The sequence below is a fragment of the Melanostigma gelatinosum genome (genome assembly GCF_949748355.1).
Source record: "Melanostigma gelatinosum genome assembly, chromosome: 8".
Classification (NCBI taxonomy): Eukaryota; Metazoa; Chordata; class Actinopteri; order Perciformes; family Zoarcidae; genus Melanostigma; species Melanostigma gelatinosum.
This window is the reverse complement of record NC_136641.1, coordinates 17,477,526-17,494,588: the sequence shown is the minus strand read 5'-3', so window position 1 is coordinate 17,494,588 and position 17,063 is coordinate 17,477,526. Positions and strand designations below refer to the sequence as shown.

The 17,063-nt window shown below is 40.4% G+C and overlaps 1 protein-coding gene across 1 annotated transcript in view; it reads left to right on the top strand.

Moving 5' to 3' along the window:
- Positions 1–17,063, top strand: part of lama5 (laminin, alpha 5) — a gene marked incomplete at its 5' end in the record, with an annotated part of 86,405 nt that overhangs the window by 23,077 nt on the left and 46,265 nt on the right. Inside the window, 4 exons of the mRNA XM_079274463.1 lie at positions 8,475–8,592; positions 10,382–10,500; positions 11,468–11,638; positions 11,998–12,095. Of these exons, the coding sequence (XP_079130589.1) occupies positions 8,475–8,592; positions 10,382–10,500; positions 11,468–11,638; positions 11,998–12,095 (506 nt within the window). The remainder of the gene's footprint in view (positions 1–8,474; positions 8,593–10,381; positions 10,501–11,467; positions 11,639–11,997; positions 12,096–17,063) is intronic.

Below are 17,063 nucleotides of genomic sequence, written 5' to 3'. Positions count from 1 at the left end.
TGATGGGAGAACATCCCTCTTATCTCTTATCGCTCTTCCCGTCCTTCTCCTCCAATCATCTTCAGGTCTGCTCTCTCAGCTGTCACCCTCTTGTCCTCTCTAGTGCTGCGCTCCTTACAAAGACGGGACTTCTAAATACCCAGGATACCTAGTTGTCCAGTTTGGAAAAACTAGGGGAGAGACATGGATGAGATATCGTTGATCGATCTGTAATTCCGCAAAATAGCTGATGTTATGCTCGTGTTTTGAGTTAAAATGCCACTCTGCTTTCTAGCAATAAATTATATCTTGATTGATTGCGCCATTCCATTTTTTTGTTCCAGTGGGAAGTCGGTATTTCCACCTTTGTGACATCCTTAGAATGCAACTCATCACCGAGTCTTAACCTAGATTTTCTTTTCTTGCTCCGACATGTCGGAAGAAGTGAAGAAGCATCGTGAAGAAGTTTTTAACACTGTGCAAACCAACGTGAAGATGGAAAGATAAAGACCGAGTGTGTAATCTCAACATTTCTGAAGTGTTTTCGAAACTCTGAGCTCACTGGCTGAGCATGTATGGGCCGGCTGCATGAATGTATAGGTGTGAAGGTGAAGGCTGTCTATGCACATACATCTTTAGCCTCTGGGCAGCGAAAGGCCACCTGGAGAACGGTGCAGTTGGAATATGGAGGTGGTTATTGGGACCATGCAGCCTGTTATTAGGTACAGTTCTCTAAAAGTGTTGGTTGGGGTTTTTTTCTCTCCCGATCTTTTACAGGCGTGAAGATAATGTGTACTTGAAGGTAACCTTTTTCTCTCTGGAAAAGAAGACGACTGCTTAACTCAATGACGGCTAATGAGTTGCCAACATTGGGTTTCAAAGTAATGAATTTGAGTCCCTTTTATTTCTAGCAGCAGACACTTACAGGAGGCTATACAGGTCAGTTAACTCTGAGCTAAATTTGAATGTTTCAGCTCTAAATGTGAGATATCTCCACCCTTGGCCTGGGGCATAACCAAACCTCACTTCCCACCAGGCTCATCGCTGTCTCTTAAAGGTTACATTTGTGCATTTGTCTCTGTCAGGACTGTAAGTCCTCAGTGTTTTACGATAAAAACGGTAATAGACACGTGCTAGACTGCAAATGGGATAAAACTTCAGCTTTCATGGATCGTCGATGAACGATGAAGAAAGCCGGTTGTTTTGACGGATGGTGTACTCGTGCTATCCTATGATCGACAAAACCCGAAACCCAATTTAAAATGGGGATTTAAAAAACAACAACAATTGCAACAACCAACAACTGTCAAAGCTTGGTAGTAGTGTCGTGAAATGAAGTGCTTCTCACAATTTGTGACAGTTCTCCAAACCCAACAGTGTGACAATCACACTTACTTTACCAAGTGATTGTGTACATTTTTAAGAGATTGTTCATACACTGTTCAATTATTATAAGCCCATTTGTACAGTTTTCCTTTGCGTACCATAGCAGGCTTTTCACCCCGTCTTCGAGTAGCTTTCAGATGACACTTCGTGCCAACTCGGCCTTTTCAAGCATATTGAGCTCCTTCGCGCCAATCACCTTGAGTTTCTCACTTGTGTTGGAGGATAAATCACTCCGCAGTGGAAAAGTCAAAGCCTCTGTCTGCTTTGATAGACGCAGTATCGTTTTCAGTCCTCATAATTCCACAAGAGGCGTCTCGGTTTAAACTGCGAAACCTGAAACCGTCAGAAGATGTTCTCACTGAACTCTAAGAGGAGCCGTGAAAGTCTTTCCTCAGGAATCTTTGTTCGGAATTCTGCACTGGGATCCTGAAGGAAGAGTGGATGGGCATTCCCGAACCCCTGGAGAGAGAGGGAGAGAGAGGGAGAGAGGGAGGGAGGGAGAGAGAGGGAGAGAGAGAGATGAATCAATCAATACATGTTCGGGGAGGATTAGGAAGGAAAGAGAGGTACAAGAGAGACACTGAGATTGACTTGGAATGTGGGAATGACCTTCGTTCTTTGGGAAGATCTCTCATGCATGTGCAGACGCACACGCACACGCACAGAGCAGTTGCTGTCTGTTCAGACAGACAGATTCACGTCTTTTACAGTCTGTCAGTGTATCAACTTTTCACCTCTTTCCTCTATTAGAGAGAGTGTGTGTGTGTGTGTGTGTGTGTGTGTGTGTGTGTGTGTGTGTGTGTGTGTGTGTGTGTGTGTGTGTGTGTGTGTGTGTGCGCGTGCGTGGGTGTGATTACAACAGCTGCTCCTCGGTCTGGCACTACTGGATCTGTTTGCAGAAACGGAGAGAAACAGATTACACATTGACTGAATGAATGAAAGGTTTAATGTTTCACAAGGACAGGCTCATTCAATTTTGAATGTTACCCTTAAACAAAGCCAGTTAGGGGATGCAGGAGACAAGCAGAAGCACTGATGACCACGGAATGGTCCTTTAACTCTCTTCTGTATACTGACAGATGAAGCTGCAGCTCCGTCTCTACTTTACAACTCTGCCAATATTTCCTTCATCCTGTCTTTTATCAACCTCTCTCACACACACACACACACAAGCACAGACACACTCATTCTCTCTTGACGCCAGAATAATCTTCTCATCCGCCTGGCTTACTGTAAAGAAATGTCTCACACGCGTCCCTACACAAACACACACTCGCACACACAGGAACATCTGTTGGTGCTGTGTGATATCAGATCATGTAGTTGGTTTCAGTGCAGCGTCGTGTGAGCTCTGATTAAAGAGCCTTTTCTCCAGCGACGGAAACTTTGAAATCCCAGTGTGGATTCATTGCAGTCCGTTTAGATTCCATAGTTTGACTCAGTGCTTACATTTTAACTGACTGAAAAGGTATCTGGCAATTCTGACAATCAGTTCTTTTTTTCAACTCATTTAACAACTTAAAATCATAAACATTTGCTGGTTTTCGCTCCTAAAATCCAGGAGTACTTTTGGGTTTGGGCTCCAGGAAGATGCCATAAGAATCTGTAAATATCTTTGATACTTAATCACACAAAATGAATTGGAGTAGTTTTATAATAGTTCACTCACACTCGACGAAGGCACTTGACTACAGCTTTGCAAAAAAAAGCTAGTGAGTGAAGGCTAAGTTGAATGAAACGGATACATGTTTCAGAGGTCAAGAATAAACCTTCATGATCAAATCAAAATAATAACCTAATCTTGTTGGTGCAAACTCACTGAGAATCTTAGAATTTGATATTGGTCAGTAGAAAATTAAACAATGTCAATTTTGATTCAGTAATTATATTGTTTTTAAGACAAAAATGCTAAAATTCATGGTGTACACCTTTTAAAATATATTTGAATATTTGCTTCTTGTTCTTTTCCTTCCAATGTGGTAGTAAATTGAATACATTTGTGTTCTCTGACATTTTAAGACCAAATGAATAGTCCAGAAAACAATCTGCATATTAATCAACAATGAAAATCATTGTTGGCAGGAAAAGTCTAAAACGTGAATGATTTGGATCATGAGCTGCAGCTACATGTTCGTGGATAAATGTGCCGATTACTACTAACTGCAGTTCTTCACCAGACAGCAACACATGTTCAATACACAATGTGAAGAAGTATTGACTTGAATCTCATTAATGGACTAAAGAGGTTAAGGAAAGTTTAGGCCGAGTTCTGCACTCACCAGAAAGATGGTCACACACACACACACACACACACCTACACACTTACACTTACTATACACGATTTATTTACATTTATTTGAATTACTCTGGTAATCGTACTACTTTTGTGGTGACATTCTGATTTCCTTTAGATTACTGCAGCCGCCCAACGGAGGCGGATTTTGACGGTGATCCAGATGTGGGATTCACAGCTGTTCGATTTTTGTCATCTCTTAACATTGAAGCCCATGGAAATGGAGACATTTGGATTTGGAAGAAAGCTATTCAACTTGATATTTACTCAATAGGAATGATGCCTTTGAGTGTAATAGTAAATCAGAGAATTATTCAGCAGTATCTCAGTGCTTTCGTTTTACAGTCAGGGAATAATCTTTAATCTTTGTATTAAGTTATCTCATACTTACTTTGTTGTCTTAGTTATTCTGTCTACTGTTACTTTGTCACTCTGCTGTGTTTGTACATGTTATAGTGTTGCCTTCATCCCTCCATCCGTCATCCCCCCATCCTTCCCTCTGTCCCTTTATTTTGTGTCCCCTGTCTTATCTCCATGGTTACGTTGCACCAGGAATGTGGTGCCATGGAGGAATGTGTACAATTATTAAACCAGCTAGAGGCCAGACACACACACACACACACACACACACACACACACACACACACACACACACACACACACACACACACACACATTCCTTAGACATATACACACAGTATACGTATGCATTCAGACAGTTGATGTTTCTAATTTACATTTTGACATTTCAAAACTATCAACACATCTCTTTAAGTAGGGAAGGTGTGTCGGGTAGACTGGAGTAGTAGTAGTAGTAGTAGTAGTAGTAGTAGTAGTAGTAGTAGTAGTAGTAGTAGTAGTAGTAGTAGTAAACCACTTATATCAGGTGTACCTGTATAACTGAGCTTTTAGTACATTGAGACAGTGAGCTAAAACGCATCAAAAAAAGTCAGAGAGCCTCAATACAAGTGACTTAATGGAGACAATGAGCAGCAGATTAAATAATTAAGTTCACGTAAGGCACTACCAATAAATATGTCTGTAGATCTGACGAGCTCGCACTCTTCTCTGCACTTGGGTCCTTAGCAATACACCCGCAAAAGCTGAAGTCCGAAATGAACGGATAGACGGAGACACTAACCATTTTAGTTTGATAATCAGTTCTCCAGTAAACGTCAGTGATGTTCAGTAACCATTCACTCAGTCACGCGTCTGTAATAGCTTAGTAGTTTGTACGAGACAAAGTGGTTTCCAGACATCTTTGATGGCTTGATTTTGCTGGGTTGTGAGGACGAGGCTGTCACAGAGAAGAAATGCCTCCACTTATTTATCCTCCAGTTATTAACGAGGAGCGTTTTTTTAATCGGTATCCCAAAAGAAAAAAACATCATTTCCATAAATGTTTTTAGTTTTGTTTTCTTTATCTGCAGATTTCTTCCAATATCTTTCTTATTCTCTCCATTTGTTTTTCTCGCCCCATAGTTTGATTGATGGGATTGACGGGCAATTCAGGGAGGCTGACCTGGGAGGCCGCCACTAATCCATAAATCCTGTAGAGGGGTGTGTGTGTGTTTGTGTGTGTTGGGGGAAAAAAAGTGGGTCAGCAAAACCTTTTGTTGTAACTGTGTGAGTGTGTGTTTTTAGACCAGGCAACAGACTGACTCCCACCGAGTGCTGGAGACAGACAGCTGAGAGAGAGAGAGAGAGAGAGAAAGACTGAGTTGTGCTAGATTACACAGGGAACCACTTTTAGTCACCTCTCTCTTACATTAGTGGGTTTACTACAGTCTGTGATTTGAAAAATCAACGCTTCATTTCCCATTAGAGCTGCAACTAATGATTATTTTCATAATCGATTATACGGCTGATCCTCTTTTATTGTGGATAAATGAGTCACTGTGAAATGAATTACCATATGATAAATGAAATGAATGAAATAGTAAAATAATACATTGTTAAACCTTGGCAGTGATAAGACTGGCTCACCAAAGCAACAGCCAATCACATAGCTAGCTCTGCACCATTCATCTTCAATGACAAAGACTGTAAAAAAGATATTTTTAAATAATAACTGCTGAGAGAAATAAAAACGAGCCGTGACAGCCTCTGTATATTGGGGTGTAAAGGAATATATTGTGCAATGTTTTGTAATTAGGATTAGGAAAAAAACTATATTCCGTTACAGTTACAACAAAAAGAAGACAGAACCAGATTACTAATCGATTCAAAAACAATGGGGATTACTAGCAGGATTACAAGTTTAAGAAAGAACAATACATTACCATGCACATGTGTGTGCATAACACTTCACGACACAAGTCACACACTGTGGCCTCTAATATTTTGGAAGGAAATTCAAAATATCCTTTCTTAAATTATTTTTGGCCAGAAATCTTAAATACAGAGAAAAGTTTGGTGATACGACTTGCAAGTGCAATTGTAGATAAAGTGAATTGTTGCGTTCAGAATCAAACCGTATGAAGCAAATCATGTAAAAACACAATACAGTCTGAAGTTCAGAGCAGATCACCTGATCTCTGCGTGTTCAGTCGTGTGTTTTCAGTTAGAAATGAAGTCTTTGGTTCAAAGGAGCTGCTCTGGACTTGAGGTCGCTCCCTGAGCTGGTCAAAGTTTAACCCTGGAATCAGAGGAATGCTTCTGGATTTGTCCTCCTGTCTTTGGCCCTGAGGGACGTGCAGAGGCCTCGCTTTCTGTTTCCTGTCCTTTTAGATCTCCTTCAGACACACACACACATACCTGTATACGTTTATATGTTTTAAGTAGAAACCACTCTTCTTTGCGTAACAAAGTGCATTTAAAAGTCTCTTGTGACTCTTTTCTTTCTATATATGTTGACAGATATTTCTGGTTACCAAATTTAAAAGAACAACACAAGTGAGCAGAGTGGAGGAATGTAACGCATATTTCCATTTTCTGCAGTCTGAAACAGTTTTTGATTTCATGTTTGAGGAATTATATAAATCTGGCAGGAAATGACAGTTTTGAAAGTGGCAGTGTTGTAATATTACGACACTGACAAATTGCAGTAACTGAGTATGAGTGGTTGGACAGATGGAGATGGATGAACATGAGTCGCACACTTCTGGCATTTCACAGTGATAGAACGAGTTCTTGCAGGTCTTTCTCTGTACGTGTGTCAATGTCTTTGCATGCTGTTCGTGTGTTGTCTTGTGCCTGTCAGAAGGGGGAAGTATGGCGATCACAGGCCGAACTCCAGCAATGGATGGTCAAAGTGTGTGTGTTTGTGCTCCGATGGGGAGACAAAGACCAGCTAAATTGTCGAACAATGTTAAAACAGAAAGACAAGTTGGTTGGTTTTAGATGCAGGGATTTAAGCTCAGTTTAAAATGTGACCTGCAACAGGTAAGGCTTGTTTTTAGCCGGAAACAAACAAGTACAAAACCCAAGAGAGGCAACGTTGCAAATAATTACAATTTTATTGCAGATTTAAATAAAGTTGACATCGTCATATGCTGCACTCAAAAAGGAGCTCTCAACACACACACACGCGCATACAAATGAAATGTGATTAGTTGTAATATTTCTACGTGCGTCATCTTGTTATTTCAGTGTGTTCTGTTTCAAGGTCTGACGGACGAAACGGTACAGCTGGACTTCTCTTTGCCCGCGAGAGCAGTTTGTCATCGCCGTCTAACCAGCTTCAGGGCCTTTTCAGGAAATGAGTGAGGGAGTGAAAGAGAAGAGGCTGCAGACAGCCGGAGAGCTGGGCTGAAACCTGAGAGTGTGATTGCAGAGCACCTGGTGCTCATTACTGACAGGAATCAGTTTTTTGACAATAACTCAGAACCTAACATGTAACACGACATAACGGATCAGACACACTGTAGTTTGTTTTGACGCGATTTCTCTCAGGAGGGAAGAAGTTTCACAGGTCAACTGTGGACCGCCGACTGGGTTTATTAGAAGCTGGCAGCTCGCTTTTCCACTTTTAACCACAACGGTTGAATTAGCTTGTCTTGTTTTCTCCTCTATTGACCCCATTGCATTATTTTTTCCCACGTGTTCTCTTTAACTTCCTATCCCTTTCTTTTCTTTTTACTTCTTTTCTTTCTCGTTTTTCCTTTGATTGAAGTTATTTTCAGATGCCGTCTTTTTCCTTTTATTTTCATATCATATCCTTTCCTTTTGTTTCATTTCCTTTCCTTGTTTTCTTTTCCCATCCTTGACACTTTTCTTCTTTTCCTTCTCTTTTCCATTCCTTTCCGTTTTCTTTCCCCCTTTCCATTTAATCCTGAAGTAACTGTGAGACATGTTTAACAGGTTATGAAACAGTCTGAATTCATTACTCATGACCCTATATGGCCCACAGAAGTGAACAAGACCATCAGCGAGGTCATTCTTAATGCTTGTCATCGGTGCCACCAGGTCGGATTGAAGTGGATGAAAATCGTGCAGGTCCACCAGAAACCCGTTCAGCTTAGACTCCAATCAGTAACAGATGTTTCCCCGTGAGACTTTCACCGATCGACCGTATTTTAAAACAAAGCTGCCGGCTGCGATAAACAATTTAATTTAATTTCACATTTTATAGACAAAATCTAGAATAATCAAGAAATGATTCTGCAGCTTATTAGATACGGAACATAATACAAAGGTTTTATGAATATGAATATATTTGTGCTGTTGATGTGTGTATTGTTATTTATTATTATTTTTTTTTTTACCTTAGAGCCATTTGCAATGTTGCAGTTAAAAACAATTTCTTGTCATCCTCTCTTAACCTAAGTTTGAATGTGTGACTAATGTGAATGTCTTCTTCTCTGTGTCTCGGCAGCTCTTCCATGTTGCCTACGTGTTGATTAAGTTCGCAAACTCTCCCCGTCCGGACCTTTGGGTTCTGGAGAGATCCGTCGACTTTGGTCAGACCTACCAACCCTGGCAGTACTTTGCCTGTGAGTATTGCACATATATACATTCACCGATACAATGCATACATATGTGTGTGACTCCAGATGTTTGGTCATTAGAAGCAAACAGAGTCAGATTCCATCAGCATCACTTCATGCTTTCCTAACTTCCCCCAGGGTAAAATTAAATTCTCCCTCTAATCTCACAGTTTAACAGCGGCCCCGAGGGCAGGCGGCTGATTGGTTGGTTGGTTTGTCGGTCAGGTCGGAGGAGGGGGGACATTACATCATAGAGCTGCTAGCTGATTGGCTGTGGCAGCTGTCAGTCCAGGTGGGCTCCAGGGGAATTCCAGGCATGTCTGCCAACAGGTCACAGCTTGATGTTCACCTGAGTAGAAGAGACAGAGGCAGAGGGGGTTTGGGTCTGCCTCACCTGTGTGTGTGTGTCTGTCTGTCTGTCTGTCTGTCTGTCTGTCTGTCTGTCTGTCTGTCTGTCTGTCTGTCTGTCTGTCTGTCTGTGTGTCTACTCATTAATTTGGATTATTGAAAGCTGCTCCAGGTGCTCAAGATGGCGGAGAAATAAAGTCTCTGCAGTTTGATAGCCATCTTTACCCTGGGATTCTTTAAAGTGAAGTCGGTAAACTTAAAAGCTGGCAGTACACCAAAGCTTGTTCTCTGATTGCTGTTGAATACATTCATGCATGCATACTTTATACTAGTGTACTCACAGGGACTCACTGTCTGTTTGTTTAATGCTCTACAAGAGTGAGATCACCTCCCACCTGCTGGGATTTTTTAACTTTAAATCTACTACGAGTAACTTTCATTTGTGTTGATTTTGTGTGTGTGTGTGTGTGTGGGGGGGGGGGGGGGTGGGTTTGAACTGCTGGTGCTGTTGGAGGTACGGTTGGATGGGAGATCTTGACATTATAAAATCACCCTTGCCTCCTCTTCTTTGTCTTGTTTTCGTGGTCTTTCAGTCTTCCTCCGTGTCAAGGTCACTTCTGAGATAAAGTGAAACCATTCCAGGAATGTAGCTGTGTCTTCATGAGGAAACAATGTGGCTTCAACAAGCTGACCTCTCAAACTGTTGGACGCACTTTTACAGTTTGATTGTTCTTTAAAGGCAGAGGATGGTTTCTCTGAACCCAAATCAACCAGCTGACGTTTAAATGAATTGATGAAGATAAATGAGATATCGTTGAGAATCAACCAACCTTTTTGTGTGCTTTAACACCTGTATTTGGGTTGATTTGGTCCAGGAAAAAATATATATCGTCGTCACACATTTCTTTAATGGAGTTAATTAACTGACAAAGAACGTGTTGGATATAAGCACAGCAGTTATAACAGCTTATGACCTATTAATCAGGGCAAATACCTTGCTGTGATGGATGTGTGTTGATAAATAGGTTATATACATTTATATCTTAAATGATGAATTGATCGGTAGTCTTTGGATTGACATTGATTCAGATCAGAGTTAGGTTTACAGTCGGTTAGGCTTCAAGAGAGGCATACAGAGTTCGTGTTTTTGGTGGAAGCTGATGATTAATGATGTTATTCCAGCTGTTGTGAAGCTGAAAAGGCTGCTGAGGTATATTTAAGGAGAACTAAAATACAGACCTCCACCAAGCCGAGACCCTCCTCTAATTATCACACTGAGACGCATCATAAAAGATGGTTCACACTCCTCACGTTTAACACGAGGGGATGTTCACACGTTTGCAAATGTGCTTGTGATTGATTAGACGCTTTTCTTTCCCCCCCCCCTTTCTCTCCCCCCCTTTCTCTCTTGTGTGTGGTGTGTGTGTGTGTGTGTGTGTGTGTGTAGCCTCCAAGAGAGACTGTATTGAGCGTTTTGGACAGGAAACCATTGAGAGGATCAGCAATGATAATGACATCGTCTGCACCACCGAATACTCCCGTATAGTCCCGCTGGAGAATGGAGAGGTGAGTGTGTGTGTTTGTGTATAAAGTACTTTAATGTCTTCGTCCAACGCTGTAGAGCTGAAACAATTAGTCGGTTTATTTATTCGTTGAGCCGCAGAAAAAGTTGGTAATTTTTAAGCAAACATTCCCTCATTCCAAATGTGGGGATTTGTTGTTTTTCTTTATCTTTCGTGACTGAGTCTCTTAAAGTTTTGTACTCGACTCTGGGACATTGTGATGGACATGTTTCGACTATTTTTTGCATTTTATAGATAAAAAGATGAATAGATTGATCAGGAGAAATACCAGTATTATTACCTCCAAAGTTGTTCACACATGTTTTCATTACATTTATTGTTTTTTTTGTTTATTGGCCAAAATCTTCTCTCATGATATAGGTAATTTCATATCTCAATAAAAATATGTATCACAATGTAGCAGGTTTTCTGGTAAGTCAATTATTTAGTATATTAAATAACCACATGGTCGAGTAGTCTTAGGTAGGTCTTAGTCAAGTCTATTTTTGTATACTCCTGTCTGAATCTGACAAAAAAAAGAGGAGCGTCTCATTTAATTGTGAACTTTAGTGCAAAATGATCAGCTTTTCTGTCAGTAAGTGCTTGTTATTTATTCAGACAACGTAATTGTGTATTATTATTAATTGATATATGATTTCACCACACTACGATTACATTAAAATAAGATAAATCGCCCAGCCCTTACTATAAATATTTGTATTTGTTTATAAAATTGTACATAAACTAAACAATGATTGAAAAAGGACACGAGGGTACAGAGTATTTTTCTTAAAGCATATTATAATGATCATATTACGTATTAGTCAGGAAAACAATCCTGCCATGATATCAAACTATGAATATGATTTGGTGGATGTCATCCCTTTGATAATTGCAGGTTTTTCCCAGACTGCAATGTTTATATTTATAATTTGGTCAGCTGATAACCAGCCTCTGTCGTCCTCTCCCAGATTGTGGTGTCCTTGGTGAACGGTCGGCCCGGGGCCCTGAACTTCTCCTACTCGCCAGTACTGAGGGACTTCACCAAGGCCACCAACATCAGGCTTCGCTTCCTGAGAACCAACACGCTGCTGGGACACCTGATGGGAAAGGCGCTCCGTGACCCCACTGTCACCCGCAGGGTAACGCAACGCAACGCAATGCAACCAATTCGGAATGATTTGTTGATGCCATATTCTTCCAAAGAATGATTGACGGACAGAGAATAAAACTTCTTTCTAAATGCAACTTGTATTACAGTTTGTCTCTCCAGACTTTCAGCACAACTTGTGCATATTAGACGATCCCTTGGTGGGTTTAGTAGAGTCAAAGAAATGAATCGATAGATTAGATGCTCATTGGGTGCTTTAAGTAAAATTGAAATAAAAAAGAACATACAAATCGTTGTAGAATGTGGGATCATATTCCTTCAACTAAAACGTGATGTACAACAACATATCGATGATAATAACTCGTGTTGTGTATTGTTTTCATTTTACAGTATTACTACAGTATCAAAGACATCAGTATCGGAGGACGCTGTGTGTGTAACGGACATGCTGAGTCCTGCAACGCCAACGAGCCCAACAACCCCTACAAGTAAGATACCCAACCTTCAAAGGGTCAATACAGATCACACAGACACACACAATCTGAGAATCAGACCCAACTGTCATGACTCACAGACTTGTTGGCAAACCAACATTGTTTTGACTGGAGTTTGTACTGCAAGTGTGCGTGTGTGCATGTGTGTTTGCGCGTGTGTGTGTCTTGGTAAATACAGATTTATGTCATTAGTGACACAGACGCGTCTACCTGCTGCAACACACAGATGCATAGTGTACACACATACACACTCCCACACTTTAACACACTCAACGCTGCAAAATGCAAATGACCAACTTCATATCCTCGAGCTACTGCTCTGATCTGATGCATACGGGTTTCAATTATTCTTGGCTGTAGTTGCGTTCTGTGCTGTCTGTCTTCATCATCTTCAACATACCTGCTCGCCTGTGATGCAAGTAACAGCACATGAGCCTGCTGATTAATAATGAAGGAAAGGAATTACAAAAAAATGTACAGTGCATGTACAAAGAAGACAGAAGCGTCTTTCTAATATATAAATGCCTTTTGCTTCCGGAGATTTGACCAAAACTCTCCAGGAACAAGATTAAAATCAGATTATCACGCCATTAGTGTCAAATCTCGAGCAGAAAGCCAAGTCAAGTCTGAACAAATGAAGGGTTGAGTGCCAACTGAACACCTGAAACGTACTAAAGTATCTCATCCTCTGTCAGTACAGTATTTATATCAGTTTTCAGGGTGTTCATGCAGTTTCATGGGAGCAAAACAGCTGGAGTTGGAGAGGAAGACGTATATATTTTTTTGTTGGAGCGGAACAACAAGATGGAGCCTGTTTTAATTAATGTGGATGAACTGTGTGTGTGTGTGTGTGTGTGTTGGAGTCTGTGAATTTCCAGATAAGTGTCGGTGTCTCATGAAGAAGCGGAAGTGGGCGGTATATGTTTAATTTAATAATACGTGTGTGTATTGCGTGATTAGATTTGTGCGTGTGTGTGCAGGTCATTTGTGTGCGTCTACCTGCAGGCTGTGGGGCGTTTGTCAGATATTTTGATGTACAGTGAAGGAGAATATACTGCTGCTGGGAGGCATTTACACTGTGACCCCACAGAGGATATTTAAGCTGTGATTTGTTTGACAATAGATACAAAGAGACAGGTGGCTTTCGTTTTTTTTTTTTCTACTGTAAATCTCCTCAATTAGCATGCTTAAGCTACATCCCACATGGTCACAGCTAGCTAGCAAAGACTAGCAGGTGTTAAGTCATAAGTTTATTCACTAAATATTGTGTTTACTGTCACCCCAAATAAGTTAAATATTATAAAGTATGATTTTTGATCATCAAATCTCGCCAAATTCCAGAAATTCCCAAGCTTAACTTGAATTACAAGAGTGACATATCAGTCACAATAAGCAGCAGAAGGACATATTTATTTACATCATCAGCCCAACATGGGTTGTGTGCCTGGTGTTAAAATACAGTCTGGGTGAATCCCTCAGGAGAGACTTTCCGATCTCCAAAAAAGTCACATCTGTGTTTGAGTTGGTGTCTTTTTAGACACTGAGCAGAGCAGAGTTCAGCCTCAGTCGCTCTGTCAGGTGTGTGGTTGAACTAAAGCTGTTGAAAGCGTGTCCGTCGGTGTTTGTGGTAGAGGACTGTGTGTGTTTGATGGGTGTTTGTAATATCTTGGTGGGACCCCGATAGTTACTGTAAGAAGACGTGTGTATGCTTTCATGTATCTGCTTGCGTGCACACACATCTTCACATGATTTTATGCAGAAGACCGTCTCCCCCAGACGTGTAACATATTTCTCTGCTGAAGGCAGGAGGACTTTATGAAAAATGTTGATTTTGTAGAAAATGTTAGTACTTGCTCTCCTTTCTTCATATGCTCTTTACAGATGTCCATGTCAATACCACTTAAGTCATCTAAAATGACTAATTAAAACATCCCAGGCTTTGTAAAAATATTGGTTGTTTCATGTTAATGCCACCAAACTACTTACAGGTTCAAACTAATCATAAGAAGACTTAAGAAGTCATTTTTCTCTTCCACAACACAATGATGTGTAATTCAACCAAGTCTAAAATACACTGCTTTTTTTAATGGCTCTAGTTGTGTAGTTTCATACAGTTTGTGAGCTTTAACCTCTTTCTGGCAGCCGAGGTATATATTTAGACGACAGAGTGTGTTTACACTGCCATGATAATGTATGGCAGTTTAACAGAGAGTGCCGGCAGGCTGATGTACAGTACAGTCAACCTGAGCGAGTCCTGGCTTCACTCCCTTTATTCACTCCCTGGCTTCACTCCCGCATTCGAGGGAATTCAGGAGGTAATAAAGCACATTGATACTCACCTGCTGGGAATAAAATGGGTACCACTACAATCCACTGAAGCTGTATTTTACTGTGCATGCTTGGAAGGGTAGGGGATCTTGTGACGTACTGCGTGTTGTTTTTACAGTGACTGTGTGTTTATATTGTAGATGTCATGTTAATAATGTTCAACTGAAAATGTAACCAGAGGTTTTAAAGTACGCTGAGCAGAGCTAATGTGTCATGCCTCATGGAGGCCTTTGCAGAGAGATTGGGTTACAACAGTTTAAACATAAGTAAAAAATATGTGCACAACATAATTGATGTAGTTTATGATAATTTTACGAATTTGGATACAGGTGGATAAACAACAAAAGTTCAGTGTGTAATAATAATAATAATAATGTCAGCTCATAATAAGTTTTCACGGTCCAATATAAAAGTTAGAATAATTTTGACGTAAAACTTGTATGTGTAGCAGACATCATGTCGGATCATATTGTTGCCAGCTGGCTGCTTGGTATATATTGTATGTCCACATAGCTAGTTCTGTTCTGCACCATTTGGTTTCACTTTGCTGCATCACCTCCAGTTCAGGATCAGAGCTCCGAGAGGTGAGGCTGCATCTGGGTTAATCATTAGCACAGCTGGTGCCGTGTGTGTGTATGTGTATTAAGTGTAATTGTGTCTCAGCCTGTGTGTGTGTGTGTGTGTGTGTGTGTAGTGATTATAGTGTGTGGTTAAAAAGAAAACAGACCTTTCCTTTGGGTGTCGGGATAATAACAAAGCATAAAAAGGGAGGAACTGCGGAGGGATATAAGTTTGATGCTGAGAGTTGATCACTTTCCTAGCAAATAAATCTGCTTGAAGGCAGACAATTTGTTGGTGTCAAAGCTCAGCGTGACATCACAACACGTGATTTTTATTGGTTGGCATAAGTGCAATGTGATCTCACAGAAATATGTGAAATCAGGACGACCTCTTACCAGCATCACTTACATAGCACATTTTGATACAGCTGTTAGTCTTTTACCAAATAATAGACTGACGTATTGTTTAATTTGTGACTGGTCTTTCACACATAAAAGAATAATTGACCCTAATGGAAAGAGCAATCACTGAGACATGTGCCCTGTCAAACTGTTCAAACTAAATTCAATCGAACTGACATTTAAAGTATTATATTTGTGATTCAGGGGGATTCTGGTATTTCAAACAGTCAGGGATGTGGATTTATATCCTGTTGCAATGTGGTTTATACTCTGTGAAAAAAATTCCAAATATTCTTCATCTCTTGAGTCTTACAGTTCCTGTTAGAGTGATTTTTTTTGACTTGTTTCGTGAAGACAGGTTTTGGATTGATGGGAACACGGCATGAGGAATTCAAATAAATCCCTCCTGATCCTCATCAGGCTTTTGGAGATGCTCTGTCTGCTTTGTGTCAGAGCGAAGGAATGCCGATCTGAAGACTTACATCAATGCTGGACTTTGTTTAACGTTATAGCAGGTGTGTTGAAGACGACAGAAGGTCTGCTGACTGGAGGTCTGTGTTTAAAAATTCAACCTATAGCTGCAGTGCTGATGTGATTATGATGGATAAAAAACGTGAGTAGAAGCACTGATTAGAAAAGATAAAGGTAAGCGAAGTAAAAAGAGTTTAATTCACAATAAAACAACATCAGATTTAAATTTCTGCAGAACAGACAGCCGACCACATCTTCCAGCCACCCACGAGCCCAAATTACTTTTTTTCCTTCATGTTACAGAAGAATTCCCCAAAATAGTGTTTCCTTTCTTGGTATGAAACTTTTTTGGAATTATCAGCGGACAAAACCAATTCAGGAGTTTCATGTTTACATTCACTGTGAGCACCCACGCCTTGACCAGTCCATCAAACTTGTACATTGTCAGCACATTTTGGTCATGTAGAAAGGGTGATTTAAAACATCGAACAAGATTTGTAAAATCTGACATGGTCTGTCCAGCTTAACATAAAGTAAAATCCACCACAGACTAAACTGTATTAAATAAATATTTTGGAAGTTAATACATTTAGAGCACAAAAAAATGTGCCCTTACAAAAATGGATTAAAACTCTAAATATAACTATTTCACTGGAAACTTAAAAGGTAAATTCAGCTTTATAGCCCTTTGAGTAATGACCAAAGTCTGCTTCGGTCACTTTGCTTCGGTCAGGAAGCTGCTGGTCCGCAGCTGACGATCAAAACCAGGAAGTAGAGAATTTCGATGGAAACCGTCCATTGAAAGTCATTTCCTAAAACGCTTGAAGAGAGCGAATCACCAGGGAGCAAAGGATGGAGAGCCAGAGAGATGAGGCACGCATGAGTGAGCGTGTGAATTGAATTGTGTGAGTGAGAGAGAGACTGAATGAATGGATCATATAGTGAAGGTGAAAGCTGGAAACACAATGAGCCTGTTGAAACACAATACACAGACTCGTTATCAGCACGGACCAGAGTGCAACAACACAACCTCCCAGAGCAGAGCAGCCCTCCAAAGAGGCTTTTTAAACACTTCAAATAACTTTCCAATGGAAACTCATTTTATTGTACCATGCGATATTAATATTTTCGACCACTGAATAATTTAAATGCATGGTGATATCAGCAATCATTTGAAAAACACAACAACATAAGAACTACT